Raw genomic sequence first — 24,938 nt, 5'->3', positions numbered from 1 at the left:
GTTTTGGTTTTTTTTTTTTTATTTCCTTCATAGTTGCATTATTTCATTCTCCACAGAGATTAATGGCAACATTATATGACAGGTCCTGGGCTTTCACAGTCTATCACCTTTTACAGCTCCCTCTTAATGCCATGGGTCATAAAAGACAGAGTTTGTCTTGTTTTACAGAACCAAAGAGGGAAGAAGTCCCGTGCAGATCCCCGAGTCTCAGAAAGGCTTTCACATGCTGAAATATACCATCGTGAACAGATTGATGGGAATTTTGGTAACAGCAAACCTGCCTGTCTGGAGGATGGGTAATTTCTACAACATGCACTGGAGTCTTAATTCCTAATTCAAACCAGCAATGCAGCAAAGGTGTGCTCCACGGTGAGTTTGAGGTAGAGGTGGGCACAGTCTGAAGTTTGGTGGCACTGTCTCCCAGTCTTCCCATTTAGATACAGTCAGTGCTATTTTCTGGTGTGCCTCCACGGGGCTGGCTCTCAGGGAAATTGCACTTTTCAAGAGAAGTCTCAGAGAAAATTGCTCCCCTCTTACTGTCCCATTTTGGGGACGGGAAATAAAATGAAGAAAACTGGAGGTGCCAGCCAAACCGTTGCAAGATTCTTCATTCAAATGAAAGGGGTTTTTTCGATGGCAAGTGGCGTTATAATTATAGACTAGAAAAGAGCAAGATCAGCAGCTGCTGCTGCTGCTTGCGTTTGTTCCCTCTGTAACTGACAGGACAGAGTACTTGGCAAAAACAGACTTCCAGAAGTGGAAAGATATTTTAACCCCTGTTCTTGTCAGTCCATTCCTCCTGGGGCTCAGCAGCAGCAACCCCCTGCTTCAGGTTAAAGGAAAAGCAAGGTGACTACGGCAAACCTGAAGGGGACTTTTTTTGGGACTCCTGAGAAAGAGGAAGGGTCCCGGATTTGCCTTTGGTCTTGGATTGCTGAATCAGAATAGCAGGTCAGTGGATATAGCATGAGCTTAATATGCTTTTGTTGCTGGCTTAACTCAAATCTCTCTCACTCACTTTCTCTGCTCTGCCATATACCAAGAAATAAGGTGACACAATGACAAGGGGTTGGTCTATGCAGAGGCAGTACTTATTTATACAGTCTCTAATGTGCCTTTCATGGTCAGTTAGGAAACACTGATGACTGTTATTTTTTCCTGTGGTTTCTCTCTGAATTCTAATGCACTCTGAAATTCTCAGCCAGGCAAAAGTCCCATTTGCAGTTGGGTGCAATATTAGCAGGGGCAAGAAAATCTTATATTTTTAGGAGTTTATGCCTAAAGGCTTCTGATGATGTTAGCGAAAGTGGAGTAATATATAATTCCAGTTTCATCTTGTGGTTGAGAAAGTTTCAGAGAGGGAACAAACACTGAACAAAAGGAAAAGCAGTGTCATAGTTAGGAGCCAAAGCCTCTGAAGCCATAAAGTAGACACAACTTTCGTTATGTCCTCAAAACTTGGAAATCCATACCAGCAGAAAGCCTAACCCTGGATTGGCTAATGAAGTTAAGTGCACCACAATTACCAGGCAAGTGTTCAGTGACACCAATGTAGTATCTAATCTATTGCTCTATGTCCTTCCTCGACCCTGGTCAAAACAGCACTCAGGCAGGAATGTGCTGGGGGGCATCGTTATACTTTGCTCTTCCTGTCTGTCGCATCTTTATCTTTTTAATTTCCTGTGACCAGGAGTAGTTTTTGAAGGACTTTCAGTCAACATGCTGCACCAAGGGCTTGGGACCACCGTGTAAAACCAAACTGTGTCTAGGGCTCTATGCAAAAAATTCCGCTTGGGGAAGGGCTGCACCCAAGTGGTTGTAGTTACTCCCAGAGGAAAAAACACAAGTGCATGTTTAAATCTGTGCTTGCTATGTTGTGAAATCGAATCAGACAGACACATAGCTGTCTTTCAAGACTTCATATAGTGTCAGGGGTTCTCAGATCACCTAATCTGACCTAATGTATATTTTAGGACATTACATTATATTACCCCAAAGTCCCTATGTAAACCCAATGATAAACATTCAATAAAGCATTTGCTTAGCAGGAAGCTAAAGCACAATGCATCACAGGAAAAGCAAGGAAAGCAAGGCACCAAAGCCAAAAGTTTCTGTAACTGTCCCACATTTATTTGCCCCATTTCAGAGGCAGAAAGAAAAATCTGAAAGTGTCCAGTGCCTCCCAAGCTAATGTGAAGTCTGTCCAGAGTCAAGGACAGACATCAAGTTAAGTGCTAAGAAAGATGACTGGGATCTGAATAAGTGAAATATAATTGTTTGAATCAAGCAAGCAAATTGTACTTCATGCAGAATACTCTCCTATCCCAGTCAAATGTGAGGGGAAATATTCTTAATCCTGAATCCTTTTATTATGTTCTGCAATTGTGGACAAAACTGATCTACTAGGTCTTGTGAAAAAGGACTTGCTGCAGCTCTGTAGAAGAGGACCCATTTTGTTTAGCTCAGCTAGTGGCTAATATCTGGCACTGTCCTGTCACCAATGGAAGGATTATTCCTTCCTGAACTTTGTGTGCAGGTATGGATTTGACCCAAACCAGTGTCTTCCTGCAGAACGGCAGATGCTGTGAGGATGCTAGAGGCAATCTTGTCCCCACTGTGGTCTCGGGCAGAAGGGACTGAACAGAAAGTTTCAGAACTGCCCAGATACCAGGGGAGAGTAGCAGAGCTACCCACCCTCAGCACTGTATGTTCCTGCTATGTGCATTCTTCCTCAAGGCCATCTTTTGTTATCCTGTATTCTCTCATCTTAAAGATCTTAAACCACAGGGCATCTATCCAGTCACCTGTTTTGATATTTGTTTATCCCCACATTTGGCAAATTACGTTTTATTTCAGACTGCATTTGTCTAACTCCATCTTCTAATATTTACATCATATTACACTGACTGTCCAGGTTCTCCCCAGGCCTTAAGCCTTCACATTATCAAATATCTTTTCTATATCTAAATTCTCACACACAGGCAGTCCCACTGGAGGTTTCAGAGACAGAGAAACATTTCTTAATGATATATGGCTTAAAAACACATACTCCCTAGTATTAATGGACACTGCCTTTTGCAGTGATATTGTGAAACTCAGTGTACCATTAAGAACATTTTTTTTACTCTATTCCCCCCTTTAACCCAGCCACGGGTCTCTCCCATTGTTTATAAAGCCCCATATCTGCTGGAGAATGGAAATCTCTGCTTCCATTTTCTTGGGCGTAGCTTCCTGACCACAGGCTTTTTAGAAGAAAGGACTTCATTTCTGCAAGCCAGTCAGCCAGTTTGGCTCCTGAATTGAACTTTCTGGAGTTCAACAATGACAAAAAACATTTAAAGGCCTGTGCCAAGTCTCAGAAACAGGACGGCTATAATTTGGATGCTAAAGAATAAAACCTACGCATCTTAAAAAAAAAATCCAAACCAATCAAAAAACCAACAAACAACCAAAAAGCAAACAAAACAAACAAAAAAACCAAAAACAACCCAAACCAAACCAAAAAAACCCCCCAAACCAAAACCCAACCAAAACCACCACTTAAAATAATCTCTGAGCCCACTCTGGCAAACCTTGAGCAACCATTCTGCAAATGAGAGGAGACAGTCTCATCAACAGAAAGTTTGTGGTATCTCTTCCCTGTCGATTCCCTTGGTGACTAGTATGAAAAGTGGTACTTTTAGAGCTGAATTTTAATGGCTTACTTTATGCTCTGCATCAGAGACACAGCCAAATCGCATAAAATACTATCAAGCCATCTACTAACTATGAGTTCAGATTTTTTTTCTGAGTATAAATGACCTGCACTGGCATAAGCAAAATATAGGCAAGAATCATCTTTATAGTACACAGTAACTGCCCTGAGGTTTTGTGCTTAGTTACTCCTTTCCATGCATGATGTACAAAACTGCTTTCATCCACATTTAGAGTTGGTTATTTTTGGTAAGTGCATGAAAGTTTCTGTAGCATCTCCCTACTTTAGGTAAGCAAGAAACAAGTCCAGCATAAAGTAGTTACCTACCTGCTTTAATTACATTGTGTTATATGCTGCCTACCTGAGCAAACCTGTGGCTGTTTTTCATGGCCATGCAACCCTGAAGTACTGATGAGTACATCCAGATCCCAAGATGAGAAACAACAGGGTTGGTTGCCCAGCTGATCTCACCTGCTGCCCTAATTCTTAATGGAAGAGGCATCCTTCAAATCTTATTTGTATTTAGATGAGTATGATTACCAAAGCCAGTTACACCCATTGGCTGGGAAGAAAGGTGTTTTGAAAGTTTTGAGAAAAAAGTCAGGCAAATTTACTTCCTTTTCTTTGCTCACACTGGACTAGAGCAAACAGCGTAATCTAAGGCTTCAGAGGTGTAACATGTCTCTGCCACTGCTGGGTGGAAGGTGGCCACACTGGTACTAGCTACTGCTTTTGGGTGGGTTTGAGGCCCAAAGGCAGCCTTGTATCAATCAATCTGTAGGTCTCAATGGGGCTCATAGCTGCAAGATTTTTATTTCTCTCTATCTCTCTATGTATATAAATATACACAACATGTATGTGTGTATACATATACTATTATTATATACATATTTTTCTGTTTTCTGTGTTTTTCTACATATCTGTCCGTACAAAGGTACATTCAGGTTAGAATACACTGCCTGCAATGTTGTCAGTTTCCTGTTTCTCTTCTGTTGTTTCTAGGCACAGCCTGCCAAGACAATGACAGTCACCTATTCCAGCAAAGTAGCGAATGCCACTTTCTTTGGATTTCACAGATTACTTCTAAGGTGGAAGGGCAGCATCTACAAATTGCTGTACAGAGAATTTATTGTTTTTGCTACCCTTTACACAGCGATAAGTGTATTATACAGGTACACTCTTTCCAATTCGTATCTCTGTAAATGTTATACTGAAGTTTCACACTTCAGTGTTAGCTTATAAGTGATGGTTGGGAGGAGGATGCTACATAATTATTGTGTTTTCCTTGGACCTTTTCGAATGTCCTTTCCTTTCCACGTTTACTTTAATTTTCTGGAGTATATATGTATATAGGGAATAAATAAAATAATGTCTTTTGAATTCAACTGATTCTGCTTCAGATCAACATTCAGCAACCATCCTACTGAAGTCAGGCGAAATAAAGAGCCATCAGTAGCCTACATTATATAGCTTTTATTGGTCTGATGTTAAGTTGGTGGCAGCAAGCATTAGCCTCTACTTCAAATGATGAGTGTAGACCTTCAACTTGCAGAACCATGTCTTCAGTTGCTCAATAGGAATTTTTTTAACAGCCCTGAAAGGCAGTTATTTGAGGGCCAGGTTACATAGTCAGGAAAAGCAAAGGTTTGCTTAAAGCAAGGACAGCACGGCAAACTTTATTTTTAACCTTGCAGAGGACCAAGAAAAACTGAATGGAAACCACATGTGGTTATTAACTGTTGTCACCCAGCACCTGACCAGCAACATTACCAGAGTTGCTTCCTCCAGCAAGGTGTGAATTAAACACACTTATGAGAGATTCAATGCATCAATTTGCACACTGAAACTTTTAATTGATTAAATACACCACACATAAGTATCAAAATAATAATTCAGCTTTTACATTGATCTGTAATTAGATTTCAGTGTTTGCTTTTTATGTGAAGCAAGGAGAAAATGACCTCCATTTTTTATCTGTGATTAATCACTAATTTCCAAAATTGTTCAGTAATCTATGTCTGTAAGCTTGGAAACAAGTTTACAGCATTGAGATGTAAAGAAACACCAGAGTCTGATATTTATTTAAATTGATCTAGTATTACTGAAATATTAGGCAATTAAAGACCATGGTAAATACACCATGGAAAACCTTCTATATATGATACAGGTTTTATTGCACAACTGTAAGTAAAACCCACCAAATATTTGTCATGTGTTCCATTTTTATATGAAATCCAAGAATAACTGTATACTCACCTATACAAATAAAATAATTGTTTGCATTTAAGCTTGATGTATGTCATTAAATATCTTTCTCCATGGGCAGAAGCTGCCATGCTCAAGTCATTTTCTATCATTTGGTGAATGTATTCCTCGCTGCAAAATATAGGCAGTCGTAATAGTTTTAATCTTGCGGAAAAGAGAAATATCATTGCAGTCAAAAACACCATAGCATTTTCACCTAAGGGCAATTAAAGCTTGGTAATGTTTTGCAATTCAAGCTGACCTGAGCATTTTTATTAAGCAGTCCTCTGAAAACTGAGAGGAAGCTCTACCTGCAGAATTAGGGTTTACTATTGTCATTAGTTTGTATGAGATAGCTAACTAAATCTCCAGTCATATTGATCTTAATTAGTAGTGCCAGTCAAATAAGTAACAAAAAAACTGCAAAGACAAGGGAATAATATTATCTTCTCCTCCAGCTTTTTAATACATGCCAAAAGTGTTCAGCACTTTAAGAATTCGCTTGAAGACATTAGCCAAGGTTACTCCTGATTGCACATACCTGATTATTTATACATATTTGCACTTTGTAGCTAGTGCCAGAATATTATGAAAGGACAGATACATTTTATTTTTGCTGCAGATTTTTTCTTACAGGTAGCCAAAAACGGTTCTTTGAAAAACTGTCAATTTACTGTGACAAATATGCTGAACAAATCCCGGTAACTTTTGTGCTTGGTAAGTACCTATTGCATGTGAAATTATTCTCCAGAGCTGCTTCTGTTCAGGCATTTTGTGACTGCCCATGCACAGAAACATTTCAGATCTGAGGGGCCTATGAGGGGTTAGAGGCTTACAATAAAATCATCCGCTTCCAACAGGCCTCCTTAAATCAGAGTTGCTTTTGTCACATCAACATTTATGCTCATGTTTTTAATATATGGACAAAACAGTAAAGTTATATATATATATATATAAATTTATATATGCACACACACATATGGAAACTATATATATATATAGTGCCCATTAACAATAGTACCTTTTGCCTGAACTTTCAAAGCCCTAAATCCACTCAAGATTTACTACAGGAGAGGGAATTTGGATATTCATGAGTATGACATACACAGTTGGAACAGGCCAGTAAACTCCAGTGTCTATTAAATAATGAGCATGGATTACATCCTGGGGTTTTATGTGACTTACTGCACATGTTCTGGGAAACATAGCACCTTAATGACATGAATAACACCCTGCAAACTAAATCAAAATAACCTAAGCTGAAATGCTAATCGGCACTGTCTTTTTTTGTGCTTTTGTTTTTTTTTTTCTTCTAAACCCCAGGTTTCTATGTTACTTTGGTGGTAAATCGCTGGTGGAATCAGTTTGTCAACTTGCCGTGGCCAGACCGACTGATGTTCCTGATCTCCAGCTGTGTGCAGGGCAGAGATGAATACGGGCGCCTGCTGAGGAGGACTCTGATGCGTTATGTGAATTTAACATCCCTGCTCATCTTCCGCTCTGTGAGCACAGCAGTGTACAAAAGGTTCCCCACCATAGACCACGTGGTAGGAGCAGGTACTGCCAAGTCCTTCACTCCAAAATGTCATTCCTTTCCTATCAAGGTGGGGGCAGAGGGAGGGAAGAAGCCAGACTCATTCTTTCTTTCCTCTTTGGCCACAGGCATGGCCCATACTAACCCATGTCCAGGCTACCACTTTCTTGTCAGTGGCTTAAATGACGTGCCCTGAAGTGCACATCTTTAATGCTCCTAAAGTCTTCATCTAATGACACTATGGAAATCAAATGAGTTTGAGGCTCTTAGGTGGATCTGCTCTTAGAGAAGAGGAAATTAAGGCAATAGGCCTGCCCTGAACATGCAGATATATAGAGCAGGTGCCACATTCTCCAAAATGTGAGAAATAATGTAATTGAGCTGTTGTAAAATGATGGGTTTGTTATGCAGCATTGCCTCAATGGCTCAGATATAACCTTGTTTTGAGCATAAGACCCTGGCCTGCACACTTTACCAGTACTGTTTTATCACAGTACAGTAAAGTACTTTACTACAGTAAAGTAGTTTGCATAGGTCATAGTTTTATTGCAACACACTTAGAAAAACCCCAACCTCATCAAAGGGCATTTCTTCTAAATTTATAACCTCATCTTAAGGTTATACAAATATAAATATACTAAGTTTTAAGCATTTCTTAATTTTCTATTTGTTTTGATAACACAGTGAGTGTGATGATGGGAAAGACTGTTCAATCATGTAAGGCTCTGCTTCTCCGTGAAGGACTGGCCACTGAGTATTTAAAGGCAAGGTGTGATGCCATGCATTCTGACCAGCTTGGTCAGAGTCTGGACACTAGTGCAGAGATGTGGGCATCTCTTTTGAATAAGACAAGTCATACATTTTTTACTTAATATCTTGCATTTTTTAAACTTAAGCCTTTGGTAGAGATTAGTAAGTGAAATTGTAGCAAGACAAAATATGCAGTGTGTATATACACATTTCAAATATGTGTGAGAAGCTTTGGATGTTTAAAATAAAAATCCAGGTAAAATACAGAATGCACTGATCTTAAAAAAAAAAAAAGTTATGTCATTTGAGGTTCTCTTCCTTGTGCTGCTCAACAAAACTGTTTACCTGAGCCTGTGAGAGGCCAAGAAAGCTTCTGTCACTCTCCCCAGCAATCTGCTTCTAGTACATACTGGAAAATTACAACATTTCCAGCAGGCTAATCTAGCTCTGCCTCCCTATTGCTAAAGACAATCTGTTCCAAAAGAGACAAAATGTCACAGCATTGTACAAAAATTGCAGACTGGAAAACAAGTTCTGGTCTTTTTTTCTTTTTTTTTTTTTTTTTTGACTGTGGAAATTATTCTACAATAAATTGTATAACTAAGTATTCATACTTTAGTCTGCTCTGTGGATTTCAGTACTTATTCTGTAGTTTTTAATACGCATTGTGCCATGGAATTTTTGTTGATGAAGTGCTGAGCACTTATGGGTATATTTTGCTCCTATTAACATCCCGGGAATAAGACAGTTCTCTGCAATGTCTCCTCCCTATGTCATTACATATCAGGCTGCAAGAGAGTGCAACATTTAATGCGTACATGAGTAGCAGAATCTAATACTTAACACCACAGTCATCATTGAAATAACTTGTGCCTATTTTGCACTTCTCTGTCAAGCTGAGAACTGCCACGGTATAACTACTGCTACATATTTCCCTTTTCAGCAAAAGAACTGCTTAAACTAATAGATTTAAAAATCTGAGAACAGTATCATGATTATCTAGTCTGACTCATCCATAACACAAGGCAGAAAACCTTACCCACAACATTCTTTATTATGGTGCAACTCCTGACTGAGCTATATAATACATTCTAGGAAAATAGCCAGCCCTGATGTAAAATTCAGCTGGTTTAAAGGAGACTGCATCACATGATAGGTGAACTGACAAGGCTGAGTTCACTACTGAAAAGTGAAATTTTATTCTCAGTCTGAATTTGCATGGCATCTTTTTCTAATCACTAGATTTTTAAACGGGTTTGGGTTATTATTTTCATAATTAGATGAAAACACCTTTTTCTCTTAGTAGCTACCTTTTAGCAGAGTGCATAAAGGCTTCAATAAACATAAGAGCTTTACCACCTTTTGCAGTATCTCCATGTAAGGGACAGTCTTCAGTGCTGGATCTTCCTCCTAACTCTTCTAAAGTATTTTTCATTTTTTAGCATTCTTTATGAAGCTCTAGGCAGTAGATGCATGTAGATCTTTGATGTTATGATGCTGCCTAATGGATGTCGTAAGTGTCACATGCTTAGCAGTGTGCCCAGCATGTCCAGCCTGTTGACTGTGATGTGCAAGAGTTGGTGCAAGCTGGATGCTCAAAACCACGAGTCTTAAAAAACATGAATAGTGAATTAGCAGCAGAGCAGAGAGCAATCTGAAACAGCTTTTAGGAAATGTTGAAGAGAAACATGAGGTGTGGGCCCAGTTACATGAATATGTATGGATGACTGAAGTTTGCAATCTGAAATGCTCTACTGGAATGTGGTACCTAAATTATTTCTTTCCTGCATAGCACAGAAACAGAAAGCAAAACCTTCATCTACTCAGTCATTGTTAATGCACCCTGGAGACATGAGAGATGACTGTGGTTCTGTTTGTTCTTCTCTCACCACTGCTCTTCAGAGTATTTGATCCTGGTACCCTGACCAGTCTTGTTTCAAACCATTCAGTTTTGATGAGAGAACTCTTTGAATCAATTGAGAGAGAGCACAACTTTTTTCCAGCCAAGCTTCTGTTCTTCTCAATAATTTTGCCATAGGATCACTTCATCTGGCATTGTTCACACTAATGCCCTTTGCTTCTTTATTGATTGCATCCCCTGTCAACCTTCTCATACTTTCACAGGGATCCAGCTCCCTGCCATTCCTTTTCAAGCTCTTGGCACGTTATTTGCCAAATATTTCCAGTTTTCCGGTGCTTGTCAAAATCAGCGTTCTTGTTCAGAGTTCTTCAGCTAGTTCTTTGAATACTCAAATAAAAATAGTATGTGCATGTTTAGAAACCGTTTAATTTTAATAACTGAGGCTTGATATCCTCCTGTTTTGATACAGTGTAACGTGTTTCTTTACTGCTACAATCAGAGCAAGTGGTTCTGAGCTGTGTGTTGTTGCTATAACTTTTGCCAACAGTAAGAGCAATCCAGACTTGTTTAATATTTTCTGTGATAAGAATACTAGGCATTATTATTATCCATCAATGAGAATACTTAATTAATATAAACACAAACAACTTAATTTTAAAAATGCTGACAATTTGAACATTAGTGTTAAAAGAATAAGGGTTTCTTAAGCTTTTTTGAGCAAAAAGGTACCTATTTTCAGTGAAAAGCTGAACTAACCCTCATGACTTCAGCCCCTTAGGCTGTGTCCTTCTAAACAATGACCTCCCAGAGACTCTCTAGTGATCTGTATCCAATATTTACTCCAAACTGTCAATTTTCTGATATTCTATCTGTCTGTTTTAGCTTGATAGAAACATCTTTTCCTGTCCCATAATGAGCAGGCTTGCCAGCCAAAAATTAAAGGCAGCCTGAAAGATTTTTAGGAGTCAGGAGTCACAATGGACTTGCAGGTCAATTTGTCTGGCAGATTATGAGAGATGGCTGCACACTGCCCAGGGTTATTTTAAAAGCTGTATCTTAGTCTGTTCTCAAATTGCAGGATGCTGCAGGAGTGTTGTGTCTTGCTGCTGAACTTTCTTTCACAGAATTATCTGTCCTATCCTTGTGTTCCTTCTCCACAGTTGCAGGATTTCCTACCTTCTCTTGTTGATTTGTTGCAACTGTACAACTGTTTTCCTCAATAATGGAATATTTAAGATTGCCTCATTTAAAAAAAAAATCTTCTTTTATCTTATTTACATTTTATGCAAAACATAATTGAGTTGGCAATGTTGGTAACAATAGATCAGTTCTTAGTTACTAATTGTGAGTTGTTCAAACCAGGACACTAACTGAAGACTATAAAACAATTGCTGTCTATTCTCAATTCCCTGTTTTGAATTTTCAGCACTCAAACTCCTGATTTAATTGGCAGAGCCACTTATTTTAGAGCTATCATGTTACTAACTTTGTCCCGATCCAGAGTGAGTATCACAACAAAAGAATCTTTACACTCACTCTAGTAGCTGGCACACACACCTGAGCAACAGCTAAGATCCTCCAAACCTGAAGATTGCTCCAATGTCAGAAATTCCAGAATAAGGACAGAGGAAAATATGAAGTTCCCCCTCATTAATTTTCGGAGGTTGTTTTTCTCATAGGCTGGGTTGAAGGAGGACAGCAGAGCAGAGCTTTCTTACCCAGGAGGTTAGGAGGTGTTGCTCCAAAAACCAGCTGCTTCTGTGCTAGTCCCAGGCAGCGAGCTGCTCGCATCCAGGTTTTGTCACACACGGTCCCTGTTCCCTGCTATCTGACCTTGGACTTGCTTGCAGCAGGGAGAAGCAGGGCTTCACAAGGCCAGGGGAACTCAGCAGGAAACATAATGCCTTTCCAGCATCCTGGCAAGGCAAATTACCAGTCAGAGAGCAGCTTCAGCCTGCAGACCAACACTATGTCATCTCGCCCCATAATCTGGTAGCAGCAGGATTTTTGTGCATGATTCCTTCTCCATCCATTTTCATGCCTTCATAACTCCAAAGCAAACATGAAACAGAATCTGGCAGGCAAGTACTTCACTGGGAGAAAGCACAGTCTCTGTTGAGCTGTTTCACGCATGCATTTTTATCCTCTGTTGCTTGCTCATTGCTTTGCAGCTTTACCAAAAAAATTATCAGAATCAGGTGGTCACATAACTGCCCTTACAACATATCTTTACATGCTGCTAAAAACTGCCATTGCAAAAAGTGATAATTTCTTGAGTGATATATACAGTTCCTTATTTTTCTGAAAGTAGCAGATGAAACTAGAGAGTAATCTGTACAATTCCTAATATCCCCAATATATCCACAGTCTGATAGTGATCAGATATGAGACCACAGTTATAGCAAATTATTGCATATAGTGATTAAGAGGAATTTTTGCATAGGTAGTTATTGCAAAAACTAGTTGTTTCTAGCAAGAAATCCCCTGGCAATAAACAAGCAAAACCCCAAACAAACAAACACTGAAAAAAAGAAATGAGGGGTGTACAATTTAGAATTATAAATAGCATTTTGAAACGTTCTAGGCAAATATAAGACAAACAATTTCAAACATATTCAAAATTTATAGTGTCAGTTGCACCCACGGGACATGATAAATTGGGTTTTTTGTTATTGATTTTTGTAAATAGGTTTCATGACAAGATATGAAAGAAAGATTTTTGATGACCTTAAATCTCCCCATCTTAAATATTGGGTTCCATTTGTCTGGTTTGGAAATTTGGCATCGAAGGCACGAAAAGAGGGAAGAATTCGAGACAGTGTAGATCTGCAGACACTAATGAACGTAAGTAGAAAAAGTGAACCTGATTAGAAGTAATCTGAAGCTGCTATGTGGTACCTTTTCCCTTATGTGGGTTGTTTTAGTACTCACAACTCTCCATAGCCATCTAAATGATTTCTATCACACAGAGAAAAGTATCACTGGTTTGTACTTATATGCTAACAAGGCATTAACTGAAGCAACAAGTCGATGAATAAAAAATTACTGTAACATCACTGTAAACTGATTCTTGTTGCATCGCTTCAGGGGAAAAAAAGAGAACGATTTGACATTTTGAATGTTATAATATTAGTTTCAGGGAAGATAATCTTCCTGAGTATTTCATTAAGTGGTCAGACATCCTTTTTATGATATAATATATTCTCCTTCATCTATCACTGGACTGTGGATAAGTTAGGAAAAAAAGAGATAATTTGTGAAGAAATTCATAATATACTATTCCAACTCCATAAACTAAATGAATATTCAAAATGTGACAGTAGAGTGCTGGATATAATTATGATATCAATTTATTTATGCTACAGTTTATGTCCTTGCGTGTGCATAATAAACAAAAATGTCTATAATTTAGAATTAAACTCCATGCTATTTCTGTTTATTGAGTTTTGGTTGGTTGTTTTTTTGTTTTGATTTGGGTTTTGTTTGTTTGGTTTTGTTTGTTTGTTTGTGGGCTTTTGTTTTGTTTGGTTGGGTTTTTTTGTTTGGTTGGGGGATTTTATTTTTGGTTTTTATTATTTATTTTTTTTCCTTTTAGGAGATGAATAAGTACCGGTCTTGGTGTAGTCTTTTGTTTGGTTATGACTGGGTTGGAATTCCACTGGTCTATACCCAGGTACTGAGACACTACCTCTTACAAAATTTGAAACACAATTTTGATAAGAAGGGGAGCTTGGTGCAGAACATCAATAGAGTTGAACAGATTCTCCAAGCTGTTCAGCACTTGTTGACTTCTATGGGATCATGGAAGCCTGTCTAACTCTTCAGGTCATATTTAATGCATATTTAATGCAGAAAAATCTGGGAGAGGTGAAGGAAAGACTAAAATATTTTTATGCTTCATGGGTCTTCTTCCTGGCCATAATTATTCCTATGCCCTCCCAGTTTGTTACACTTCCCTAGAGATTTCTAAATTACTGCAAAAGGCAGTCAGAGGCCTTTGGGTATGTGCTACTTAGGCATAAGATTTTATTATTGCGTGATTTCAATGAAGTTTTGTCCTTTGCAGGTCGTTACTCTCGCAGTCTATACTTTTTTCTTTGCCTGCCTGATAGGACGCCAATTTTTGGACACTGACCAAGGATATCAAGGGCATGACTTAGATCTTTACATTCCAATCTTCACACTGTTACAGTTCTTCTTCTATGCAGGATGGCTCAAGGTAAATTAGCTTTCTGGGAAGACCATGGGTAACCCATCTGGGGCGGGGGCTGGTGAACATGTCAGAGTTGAAGTCATGGTGACATATTTGTGGCACATTGTAAAGCCACTGGAGTTCACCAAAGCTGAACTGAGCCTGAAGTGTCCTGTGATCATAAAGAAACATCACACAATACATTTCAAATTCTGCCTGAAAGACCTTGCAGGGAAATTGTTGGGAACCTGAAAAAGCCCACTTTAGTAGGGCCAGTGCATCCACTGCTCCTATTACTTGAGCAAAATCAGGTTCCAGGACCAGGACTGTAAAATGACAGGTGAAAGATTGAAAGAGAAACCTTTCTACTACTCTGCTATGTGTTGGGGAAATGATGCTGCAGACCTGGAATAGGCTGAAAGAATCATACTTTCTTCTTATGATCAAAGCCAGCCTCTAACATCTGCTCTTAACTTAATAAGATGCAGGCAATTAAAAGTCTCCAATTCCAGAGACAGTGACAGCCAACATTGGCTACAAACCAACACATAAAAATGTTCATTAAAAAGAAGAGTTATGGAAAGCATTGGATGCTACCCATCAGCCCATGGATAGTCTGCTTAGTTAACACTGATGCATGTCAAGGCTTAGCTTGTTCCTCCCCTCTCAGAGTCCGAAACCCATCCTTCTTTAGTTCCTCATGTTCAAACAATGACAGTGTTGTAGTTGAGTAATTAAACCATATACATTATAGCAGTTCTCTCTGCTGCAATGGAGTTTCTAGCTAGACTAATTAGAAAAACTTTCAAATAAAAAGAAAACTGGTACATTAGGGCCTATGTGCATTAACATTTCCTTTTGGGATTATTAATCATGGCTGGAAACTCAGAGCTAACTTTTCTGTTGCAAAAAACTGTACAGTTTTACAGCCCCCTTTCCAGAGCCAAAGGCCAGAGCAGAGCAGGCAGCACAACCAAGCTGGCATATTTCAGGGAAAAGCAAAGAGCCTGCAGGGCAAGCTCCTCGAGTCCCTCATCCTAGGAAATCAGGGGAGGAAAGGGGTTTATGGCAAAGAGACCAGCCTGAAGGGGAGCAGAAGAGAGAGAAAGGGAGGCTGATGCTGCTGGGAGAGCATGCTACTGCTTCAGAACTGTGAGGCTTTAATGTCTTCCAGGGATTTACTACCAGGTTACAAAACTGTAAGCTGTTCCTCTTGACTGCCTGCTGGTGCTTCTGAGGGGGGAATGGTTTCCCCTAACCCAAGGCTGCTAGCAGCATCTCATCCAGTTAGCCTCAGGACTTCCAGCCAATTCCTGACTAGAGAAGGCATGATAACTGAAAAATCTTCTTCATCAGGAAATGAAATAGAGAAGAAGTAGTTTTAAAAAGTGAATTTAATATCAGCAGTGCTCCCTCAGACCGCAGGGTTGTCCAAACCTGCAGTGCCCCCAAATCAGGATATTTCTGTCTTGAAGGTTACAGCTGGTTTCCTGCTGAGTGTGTTGGGTTTTGGCAACCAGGCTGCAGAGAGGGCACAGAGCTATTGATTTCCAGTAACTTGGCAATTCCTCAGAAATTATGGATAAACTGAGCTCATTCTTTGGCCGTGGGCCTGATGAGTTACACTTACAATGCAGGAGCAAAGTGTCCCACCACATAAGGCTTTTCTAAATTCCAATTTTCGTTTTGGGGTTAGACAGACTGTCCAAATATAGGCTTTAGTTGTCCAGTACAACATTCCTGTATGGAGATTAGAGTCATGTCTCACATGCCAGGACCAAGTCAGCCAAGAAAAAGGCTGTTGATGGTGTTCCCTTAGCCCCAGCCCTGCCCACCTTTTTTAGCTCATGTGACAGGTTTTGCAGTGGCTTTTTGGGTGGTGATCCCCCAGATTACACTGAGCTGATTCAGTGTCTTCCCTAGAGACCCACAGCACAGTCTGTTCCAGCTCATTCCTAATGCATCATTTCCATAGCTGTACCCAAAATTTAATGCCAGGGGCCAGGTCAGTGAGTGTGAGCAGAGATCTTCCCTGTCTGCCTTTCATTCCTTCTTATGGGTGTTTTTGTCACATTAATCTGCTTAGTAGCTCATTTTTTGTCTTCCACTGCTGACCTAGGAAGTGGTGGCCTTGGAAAATCAGCAAGTGATTATCCACTGACACATACTAGAGGTGCATGGGAATAAATATCTACAGGGTGACTGCCTTACTATTATAAGTTATTCAGATCCTGGCCATCTGTAGTGATGTTCATGAGCAGGGTTGTTTAATCACACAGTTGTGTGTGTATCCACACCAAACCAAGGACCTGACCAGTGCTTCTGTGCATGGCTCTGGTGACCTCTAGGCAGTCCTGGGGGGTCAGCAAGAATGTGATCAGCTTTAAAACCAAGGCTTGAAAATGTGAACAGAAGGAGAAAAAGTATGAAGGGGAAGTACACGAAGTTCCTCCGTGTACTGAGGAACTGAGAAATAGAGAAGGATGAATTTCTTAAAACTTAAAAAAAAATAAATACCCATTTAATCTTTTTCTCCCCCAGCAGCTATGAGTTGTCTCCTTTCAATGTACTTTGGTGGTCATAGGAATGGGGAACCAGTCTCTGGTTGCTTTTCCATTTATTTATTCCTTTGGGAAGGGGCAGGACTGGATAAGAATATGGGCAGTCAGATGGGTTTCCTTCCCCAGCCTAGTTTTCAGACTAAGGGAGCTCACCACAAAGGTGCCTGTATGCTCCCTGTTTGGTTATTTCTTCCATAGGATGGGCTTCTCCCCTGAATTTTTAATCATTTAATGCACAGAAACTCAAACCAACAGGCTGAATTATAGAACAAACTCAGGTCCTCTCTCTTGGCTTTGGCTAACATGATGCATGGCATCCACTTGAGTCAAGTCTCTTGATGGACTGGCTGGAAAGCTTCAGAGGGATGCCTGACAGCATCACCCCTGACAAAGAAGCAGGGGGGCTCAGGTCTGAGCTGGAGACACTTAGGCCTGGCAGCAGACTCCAGCTGTAAGGTTTGGGAATACTGACCTAATGGGCTCATCGAGTGTTGTAGACTGTAATGCAATAACACACATTCTAGCTACTAAACCATTTGCCTAAATCAGACAAAGACAACTGTAAGGTAAAGTAATGACTATCCTATGTGACAATCACCATGGCCCAGACACGTTTCAGTTCCCAATAGGCCAGTGCTGACAGTCATGACTGACAGCACCAATGAGGCACAGAGGCATGAATCTGTACAGAAGGCAAAATGTTCCTTCACCAGCCTGGCAAAACCAGAGCTCAAGCTATGATTGCAAGTGACAGAAAGAGAAAAATCGGGTCCTATTTTCCCTGCAGCAGCAGTCTTGACATGGCATGACAACTTCTGTTCACTGTCTTATTTTCCTTTCAGGTTGCTGAACAACTTATTAATCCATTTGGAGAAGATGATGATGATTTTGAAACTAACTGGTGCATCGATAGAAATTTACAGGTTTTTTGTTGTTATTTCTTCTTCCAGCTTTACTATACCATAGGTTATAATTACATTTAATCCTGTTTATTATACTGAGGTACAAATCAAGGGCAACAAATGTCAGAAAAACAGATTCTTTCCCTGAAGTACTACCTATGTCTGTTATCCCCAGATTTTGTTTTTAGAAGCTAATGCATCTTTGTTTTGGTATTTGGTATTTCTGATGCCTGACTGAACATGCAAACAGCTGTCCTCAAACTATAAGCTATTTATACCTGAAAAACCACATAATGTAGGTCAATCCTGCAAAATCCCAAACCCCTCTATTCCCACATAGATAGGAACATGTTTTGCTAATCTGAATGTCCAGAGATTACAATGTTGTATTTGAACCTTTCTTTAAAAAAATAGAAGGCAGTGAAGATATGGAAAAGGCCAACCAGGACCCTGAAATAATAAGCTGGGCCCATGCCATGATTCATGTTGTGATGCTTCTGCCCATGGAAGCATCTGTGGTCAGCACAGGAGCCAGTGTCGCCAGTGGCAGGAGCTGTGCCATGGCCAGGCTACAGATTTTTTGCATTTACCACCAGTTCCCAAAAAGTGTCTGTCTGTTGGGCCATGAAGGAATCCAAAAACATGAAGAGGTCCCATGGCACCTGCTGTACCCCTTGCAGGTAGAGCCAAGCTTAGTACTGAGCTGACTCAGTCCCCTGAGTCCACTGGGGACAACTAAGAGTGCAAAGTAGAGTGCAGGTGTTAGAGAGAGCAGAGCAAACCATCATGTTAAGCAAAGAAGCAATGCATGTACAGGCAGGAGTGGGAAAGTCCTTCATGGTGCCAAAGATGCTTTCTGGCTTAACACTTCCCTGTAGTGAAGCTGCAGGCTACTCATGCTACAGTGCCTACAATGTATTGGAAGACTCTAGACCAGGCTGGTCACACACACACTTGTTTCTGAATGTCTTCAAGTGTGGATGAAGCCTATCAGAAAGCTTCTGGGCCTCTGGACATCTTACAGAGCACAACTAATACTCTACACAGATTTCACATAACACATGGGGGATCACATGTCCATATAACTACATCATGCATGAGGAAAGTACTTGAATCTGAAGCAAGTACCTTCGCAGCATAGAAGACTCAAGTTATAATAAAATCTGTGTTTCAGGAGTACAGGAGAGTATAGGGGGCATATTTTATAACATGGGGTCTTCTTCCAGTGCTCAGCTTACTTTCAAGGGCTTCTGAAAGAAATGTTGATCCAGGGAGTACAAAGCAGGTTATTTCGTATATGTACTATGTTGAAAGTGATATGATTTGTACAAAAAAAATTTAAGGTCTCACTTCTGGCTGTGGATGAGATGCACATGAACTTACCAAGGATGGAGAAAGATATTTACTGGAATGATTCCTCTGCCCGGCCACCCTACACAAAAGCAGCTGCTGATTACTGCATTCCTTCATTTCTTGGATCTACTATTGAAATGGGGTTAGTGAAACTAAGGGTCTTTAATGCCATCAAAAAGGTCACCCCCTCTACAATGCTGATTGACAGTCAGCGCAGGGCTGCTGGCTGTCACGATACTGTGAGTGTGGAAGATGAAAATGGGAAATGATGCTGGAGGGAGTGAATAGGCTTATGTTGGTGGTGTGATGTCTCCAGCAGTCCATCTGCTCCTACAAATTGTGCACCCACTGCTTAAATTGTGCAATTAACAAACAGGATATGTTTGCAGGGAGGGTTTACTCATAGTCTCTGAGCACAGGGTGGCGCCTGAAGACAGCAACTCCCTTGCCTTTTTAATTCTTTATTTACTACATCTTCTTTGTACTTCCCCCAGTTAGCAAAATAGCTCTTCTCTTGCTTGTTTAGTTAGCTGATGATGGCTAAAATCAGCTCAGCCTTTTGTGAAGATAAACAAGAAATGATCTTAAAGGTAGAATGACTTTTCACTGACTAATATTCTAGGTATGAATGATGGAGTAGCCAGGTTTTCTGATTCGGCAAATCATAGAATGGTTTGAGTTGGAAAAGGCCTTTAAATGGTCATCTAGTACAAGCCCCCTGCAGTGAGTAGGAACATCTTCAAGTAGATCAGGCTGCCCAGAGTGCTGTCCAGCCTGACTTTGAATATTTCCAGGGGTGGGGCTTCTACCACCTTTCTGGGCACCTTTCTTTGGCACCTTTCTGGGCAATCTGTTCCAATGTTTCACCACGCTCGTTGTAAAAAATTTCTTCCTAAGGTCTAGTCTAAATCCACGCCCTCTCAGTTTAAAACAGCTACCCCTAAGAAGTGATTTGCACAGATCAGTGCAAGAATATTCATAATAAAGAAACATATAGAGGAGATAGGATTGCCCCATGTGGTCAAGATCTTTATGAGAAATCAGTGATAGGCCAGTTAGCTTAGAAGCTGTTTAGTTTAAACATTTGTAACATGCTGTAGTAAGCTTACAGTAAGTATAAATACCACCATGCCTGAACAAATACCAGGGCAAGCAGATGTATTTATATGAAAATCTTTTTAAAAACTTAACAGTAGCCATTAAAAAAAAAAAAATCTCAAGAAATTTTAATTTTTTCTAAAATTGTCCATCCTTTATTAAAATAAAATCATGCTTCTTTTGTCTGGAAAAGTGGTGCTTTCTTATTTTTACATTTTTGCATGCATTCTGCCTGAAAGAACAATAGTTTACATGAGTTCCTTTTGTCACTCACAGCCTGATTAGAATTTATTTCCTTCTGGAAAACTATTAATGGACAAAATGAAGTAATGGAGTAGGTAAAAAATGAAGAAGAAAAACTCATAGAATAAACTTTATTTTACTGCAATTTCTAGCAGGAAAAAAAGTAGCAAAGAAGAAACATTATTCAGGCCACAAACAATTTTTTAATAAGAAGCACTTCACACAAAAAATGAAAGGGGCAGTGAGTGAAAAATACCTCCATGTTAGCCCCTGTGAAATGTAAACAACTCTGATGAGTTGCCTTTTTTATTAGTTATTTTCTCCTCTGAACTGTTTCTCTGTTCATCTCTAAAAAAACCTGAGTAGTTCTTATGCAGACTCCAAAAACAAGGTTTAAAGATTCATCCAAGTGTAAAGCAACTATACAAAACTTGAGCCCAAATCCAAAATCTTCTTCAGTCAACATCTGGAACAGGTATCCCAGAGAGGTGATAGAACTGTTTCCCATCCTTGGAAGCAGCCAAGGTCAGGTTCAGTGGAGCTGTTAGCAACCTGATCTCTTTGGAGATGTCCCTGCTCATTTCAGGGGTGCTTGTACTGGATGGCCTTTAAAGGTTGCATCCAACCCCAGATATTCCATGATTCTATGTTCTTCACAAATGCTGGACAAAGTTCACGTGTCCCTCTGTGTTACTTTTGCCTCACTGTGCCCTCCTTTGCCATCCTTGCCCTTAGGGCAGGTAACCAGGCCAGGTTGGCTTTGTCCTGGGGTGCACTGAATCAGTGATGTGTACTGAAGTGCCTGGCAGGTACAGCAAGAGTTGTCCTCATGAACCACCCAGGCTGAGCAGGTGAAGCACACCAGATACAGGTGGGACTTTCAGACACACTGTCATGCCCCAGAAGTGAGTGAGATTGTAGCACCTGAGTAATTCCAATATTTTTCAAACCACCGCACTCTGCTTCCAAGAGTAGGTTTTTTTCACTGTTGTTACTTTTCCCCAGAGGATTATTCTGAAAACTTATCTAGAGCACCAAGCATGGTTTCTTTGTCATCTTTTCCTGCACCCTAAGCAAAAACCTAACAATATGGAGCTGCCACAGAAGGCTGCAGCCTAAATATGAGATGGTGCCAGATGTCTGGCTGGATACCCTCCCAGCCTTGTCCTAGAAGAGACATCTGGATGTGGAGATCTTTCTGTGTGATCTTGATAGTGCAAAGGCACAGGCTCTGTTCCCTGGCACCCTCACCCCTTTTCCATCCCTTCCATACCCTTCCATGGGGACACATTAGGGCTTCGGTTCCCATGTCTTCCAGCTGAGATAGTGGGATATTTGTGCATGCAGACCACACGCATCCTATACTGAAGTGACATCTACTACCTGGCTTTATTTGGCAGGCTGGCTGATACTGGATTCCTCTATGGAGAAGAATGGCCCTGGGAAGAGGATAAACACCGAAGATACTCAGTGCTGAGAAGAGTCAAGAGATTTCTCAGTGTTCATGAGGGCTCTTCATCCCCATCTCACCCACACTACAGTCGGCAGACAAGTGAGAATTCAGTGTTTTTCCCAGCAGATGAAACGGGGTACATCAGGCGGTTGCAGGAAATGCACACAAGAGGGAGATACTCCAGCTCGAGCTTTAAGAAGAGACACGAAGGAGCTAGCAGAAGTAACAGGCTTCACAGTAGCAGAGATCTGGGACCTATCAATGAAACTTCAAGGAACGAGGCACACTTTGGTGGCAGTGACACCTCATCCGAGACAAACAAGCCGGTTCCTGAGGTCATCATCTCTGAAGCTGAGGGTACAGAACCTGATATGCTGGGCCGACCAGAACTGCAACCGGAGCGCACGGCGAGCATGCCTGAAGAGAAGCTCCAAAGGAGCCTGACTGAGGAAAATGTGACTCTTCTGGACCATCCTTTTTTCCCCTCAGAAATGACTGCATACCACTGTGAGGTGCATCAGTCACTTCCTTCTGTGATAGGGGAGCCCAAAAATGAGCTCCCTACTACTAACATAGCTGGTTTCATAACAGATCACGAGAGATACATTCAGAGATGGAGTCTGCCAAGCTTCCATAGTCACAGTACAATGACTAACACTGACACTGCACTGCCTGCAGCACAGTCTGGGACAATGTCAGAACAAAGGACTTCCAGTAATGGAGAAACCATTACTTCTTCCCCTGCTTCGGAGGTGTTTGAGATGCAGCACTTATGGGAAAATCTGGATAGTAAAGAAACAGCCATAGTAGAATTTTCTAACGAGAAAAGTGAAAGAAAACTTTGATCATGCTTCCCCTGGTTCTGACTGAACTTAGATTTGCTAAAAGTGCAGAAAGGCAGACACAATGCTCAGACAAATCCTGAGCAAGGTCCAACAGAGGATTTGGACACCTAAATAAGAGGCATTGTGGTGACATGCTTTAAGTCTCTTGGTCACTGGCTTGAAATCTGTGATCCTGTGGTTCTGTGGATCTGTGATCCTGGGGAAAACATTTATGGGGAGAACAGAGAGCCTCAGGAAAAGAGGCAAACAAACCAGTGCACATGGCAGCAAGCTCTATAGGCTCACCTAGAGGAAATACTGAGATTATCAGAAGAGTGGAGATGGCTCTGTCCACTTTCAATACAACCTGAACCTTTGGCCGCTCCCTCAAATTAAGTCCCATGTCTTCCCTGTAAGACCCAGCAAGTTTTGGTTTCTACTCAAGTGGCTAGAAAGGGAGGTGTGGGCTCAGCTTCCTCCTTAGCCTGGAGAGTTTCTCTTACCGCCTAAAGGAACACTTGAAAAATCAGGCAGGAGCCTGCCCTACTTAAGCAGAAGCTGTGCCGCTGCAGAGTAAAAATAAAATTATTGTCTGCCTAACTTGATAAAGAAAAATGCAAGAGGCAAAAATGCTGATGAGCTGGGCATGGAAGGTCTGAGCTTTGGTCTCTGCTCCTTGGAGCATGTATGTGGTGTACCAAGTGGCTGTTTATTGTAAAATACTGTGATAAAAAGTCTGAGGCACTCTCTCAAGAAGTGATGGAACTGCAGAGGCACTGAGCTGAGGGCTCTGCTATTACAGAGATCTTCAGCGCAGGCTGCAGTCATCTCTGTTGGTTCCCTCCTCTATTGGGAGGGAACCAAATGGTCTGAGACTGTTAGCAAAAATTGTTCTCCATGTCCTTCCCTCCTCCCCTGTTCCCATGCTACCCAGTTGTTCCACACATGCTCTCTGTTAACCAAAACCCAAGATAGAATTAGGTGACAGCTGCTGTTCTAGGGGTGTCCAAGCCACATCTCTATACCTTCTGGCAGCAACCTGGCCTTTGGGCTGCCATTCCTGCACGTAGTCTCAAAGCAGGCCCTGGAAGCATCATCAGCTTTTGTTTTCAGCTCTCCCCCCCACATCTATATGAATGCAGCTCCCCCAGAATCTCCCTAGACAGAGGAGAGACCAGGTAGCTCAGAGGCCTGGAAGAACAGAGACACAAACAGATAATGATGGGGGTGCAGCATCCAGGGAGCGTTGTGGAAGGTATGAACAGCACATCCACCCAGCTCCCTTGCTTCAGATGTTGTACTTCTAGATAATAAACCAGCATCTCTACCAGGCTAACTGGTAGTACCGGTAGCTCCTGGGAGTCTTCAGGACCCTCTGGAAATGGGAAGGCAATGAATGGACCTACCTGTTCCTTCTTCTCTGGCCAACAGCTTAGGCAAAGAGCCCTTCCATTAGGCTGTCATATACAGCAGGACTTATATACCTTGTCTGGGTAGGATTTGGGAAAAAAATCAACTGCCCTCCCCACTTCTACTGCTTCCAGTTTCATTCCAGTCTGGGAACCAGCTGCTGCTGGTGTGGTTTAGGAATGGTCTGAGCAGTCCCACCCTTTCAAGTCCTTTGAAGGCACTAGACAAAAGCACAGGTACCCCTTCATTTTAGGAAGCTGAGGAAACTAAGCCCAAAGAAAAGGTATCAAAACTTGTACTATGGGCGCTTCAGGTATGCAGAGAAGCCAAACACAGGTTTTCCAGACACCAACGGGGGCACTTTTTCAAACCATGAGATGAGTTGATGACAGTGTCTGACAGCACCTGAGTAGTGAGATTTGATCACAGTTTTGGAGTAAGCCAACCCCAGTGAAGTGAAATTACGTTGAAATAAACAGCACCTTAGCCTAGCAGTCCTATTATCTGGGTGGCCTTTACTAAGCAGTACCCAGTTTCTGGCAGCATCCTCTAGCTTATCAGTCATTGGATCCTGACTGCTGACTCCCTGGGAAAGACAACTCTCCCACCCTGTGACAATGCTGGACACACACAGTTTTCCCTTCCCCACATCAACAGAGAAAAACAAGATTTTCCTCCAGCATTTCTTCTTGGTTCCTTATTCACTGTTTCTTCTTTTAGCTGAAGCCACACTATTCAATTCATTGTTTTCTCAGTCTCATTGCATCTGCAACTGTCAAGGAACTCCACTTACCAACAAGCTTAACTATAACAAATGGT

The 24,938-nt window shown here is 41.0% G+C and overlaps 1 protein-coding gene across 1 annotated transcript; it reads left to right on the top strand.

Annotated features, from left to right (window-relative positions):
- The first annotated feature begins 787 nt into the window (after positions 1 to 787).
- BEST3 (bestrophin 3) lies at positions 788 to 23,352 on the top strand. Its single transcript, XM_071766669.1, has 10 exons — positions 788 to 951; positions 4,697 to 4,866; positions 6,561 to 6,655; positions 7,262 to 7,495; positions 12,773 to 12,927; positions 13,679 to 13,756; positions 14,150 to 14,302; positions 17,679 to 17,759; positions 19,082 to 19,233; positions 21,833 to 23,352. Exons 2-10 carry the CDS (start codon positions 4,715 to 4,717, stop codon positions 22,728 to 22,730), a joined length of 1,998 nt encoding a protein of 665 aa, XP_071622770.1. The 5' UTR covers positions 788 to 951; positions 4,697 to 4,714; the 3' UTR covers positions 22,731 to 23,352.
- The last annotated feature ends 1,586 nt before the right edge of the window (positions 23,353 to 24,938 follow it).

The sequence above is a fragment of the Heliangelus exortis genome, chromosome 1, assembly GCF_036169615.1.
Source record: "Heliangelus exortis chromosome 1, bHelExo1.hap1, whole genome shotgun sequence".
Lineage (NCBI taxonomy): Eukaryota > Metazoa > Chordata > Aves > Apodiformes > Trochilidae > Heliangelus > Heliangelus exortis.
The sequence above is the reverse complement of the archived record's forward strand: the minus strand, read 5'-3'. Positions and strand labels throughout refer to the sequence as shown.

Coding starts and splice junctions, on each gene's coding strand:
- BEST3 (XM_071766669.1), top strand. CDS start 4,715: ATGACAGTCACCTATTCCAGCAAAGTAGCGAATGCCACTTTCTTTGGA. Junction 4,867..6,560: donor GCGATAAGTGTATTATACAG/GTACACTCTTTC, acceptor TTTTTGCTGCAG/ATTTTTTCTTACAGGTAGCC. Junction 6,656..7,261: donor CCCGGTAACTTTTGTGCTTG/GTAAGTACCTAT, acceptor TCTAAACCCCAG/GTTTCTATGTTACTTTGGTG.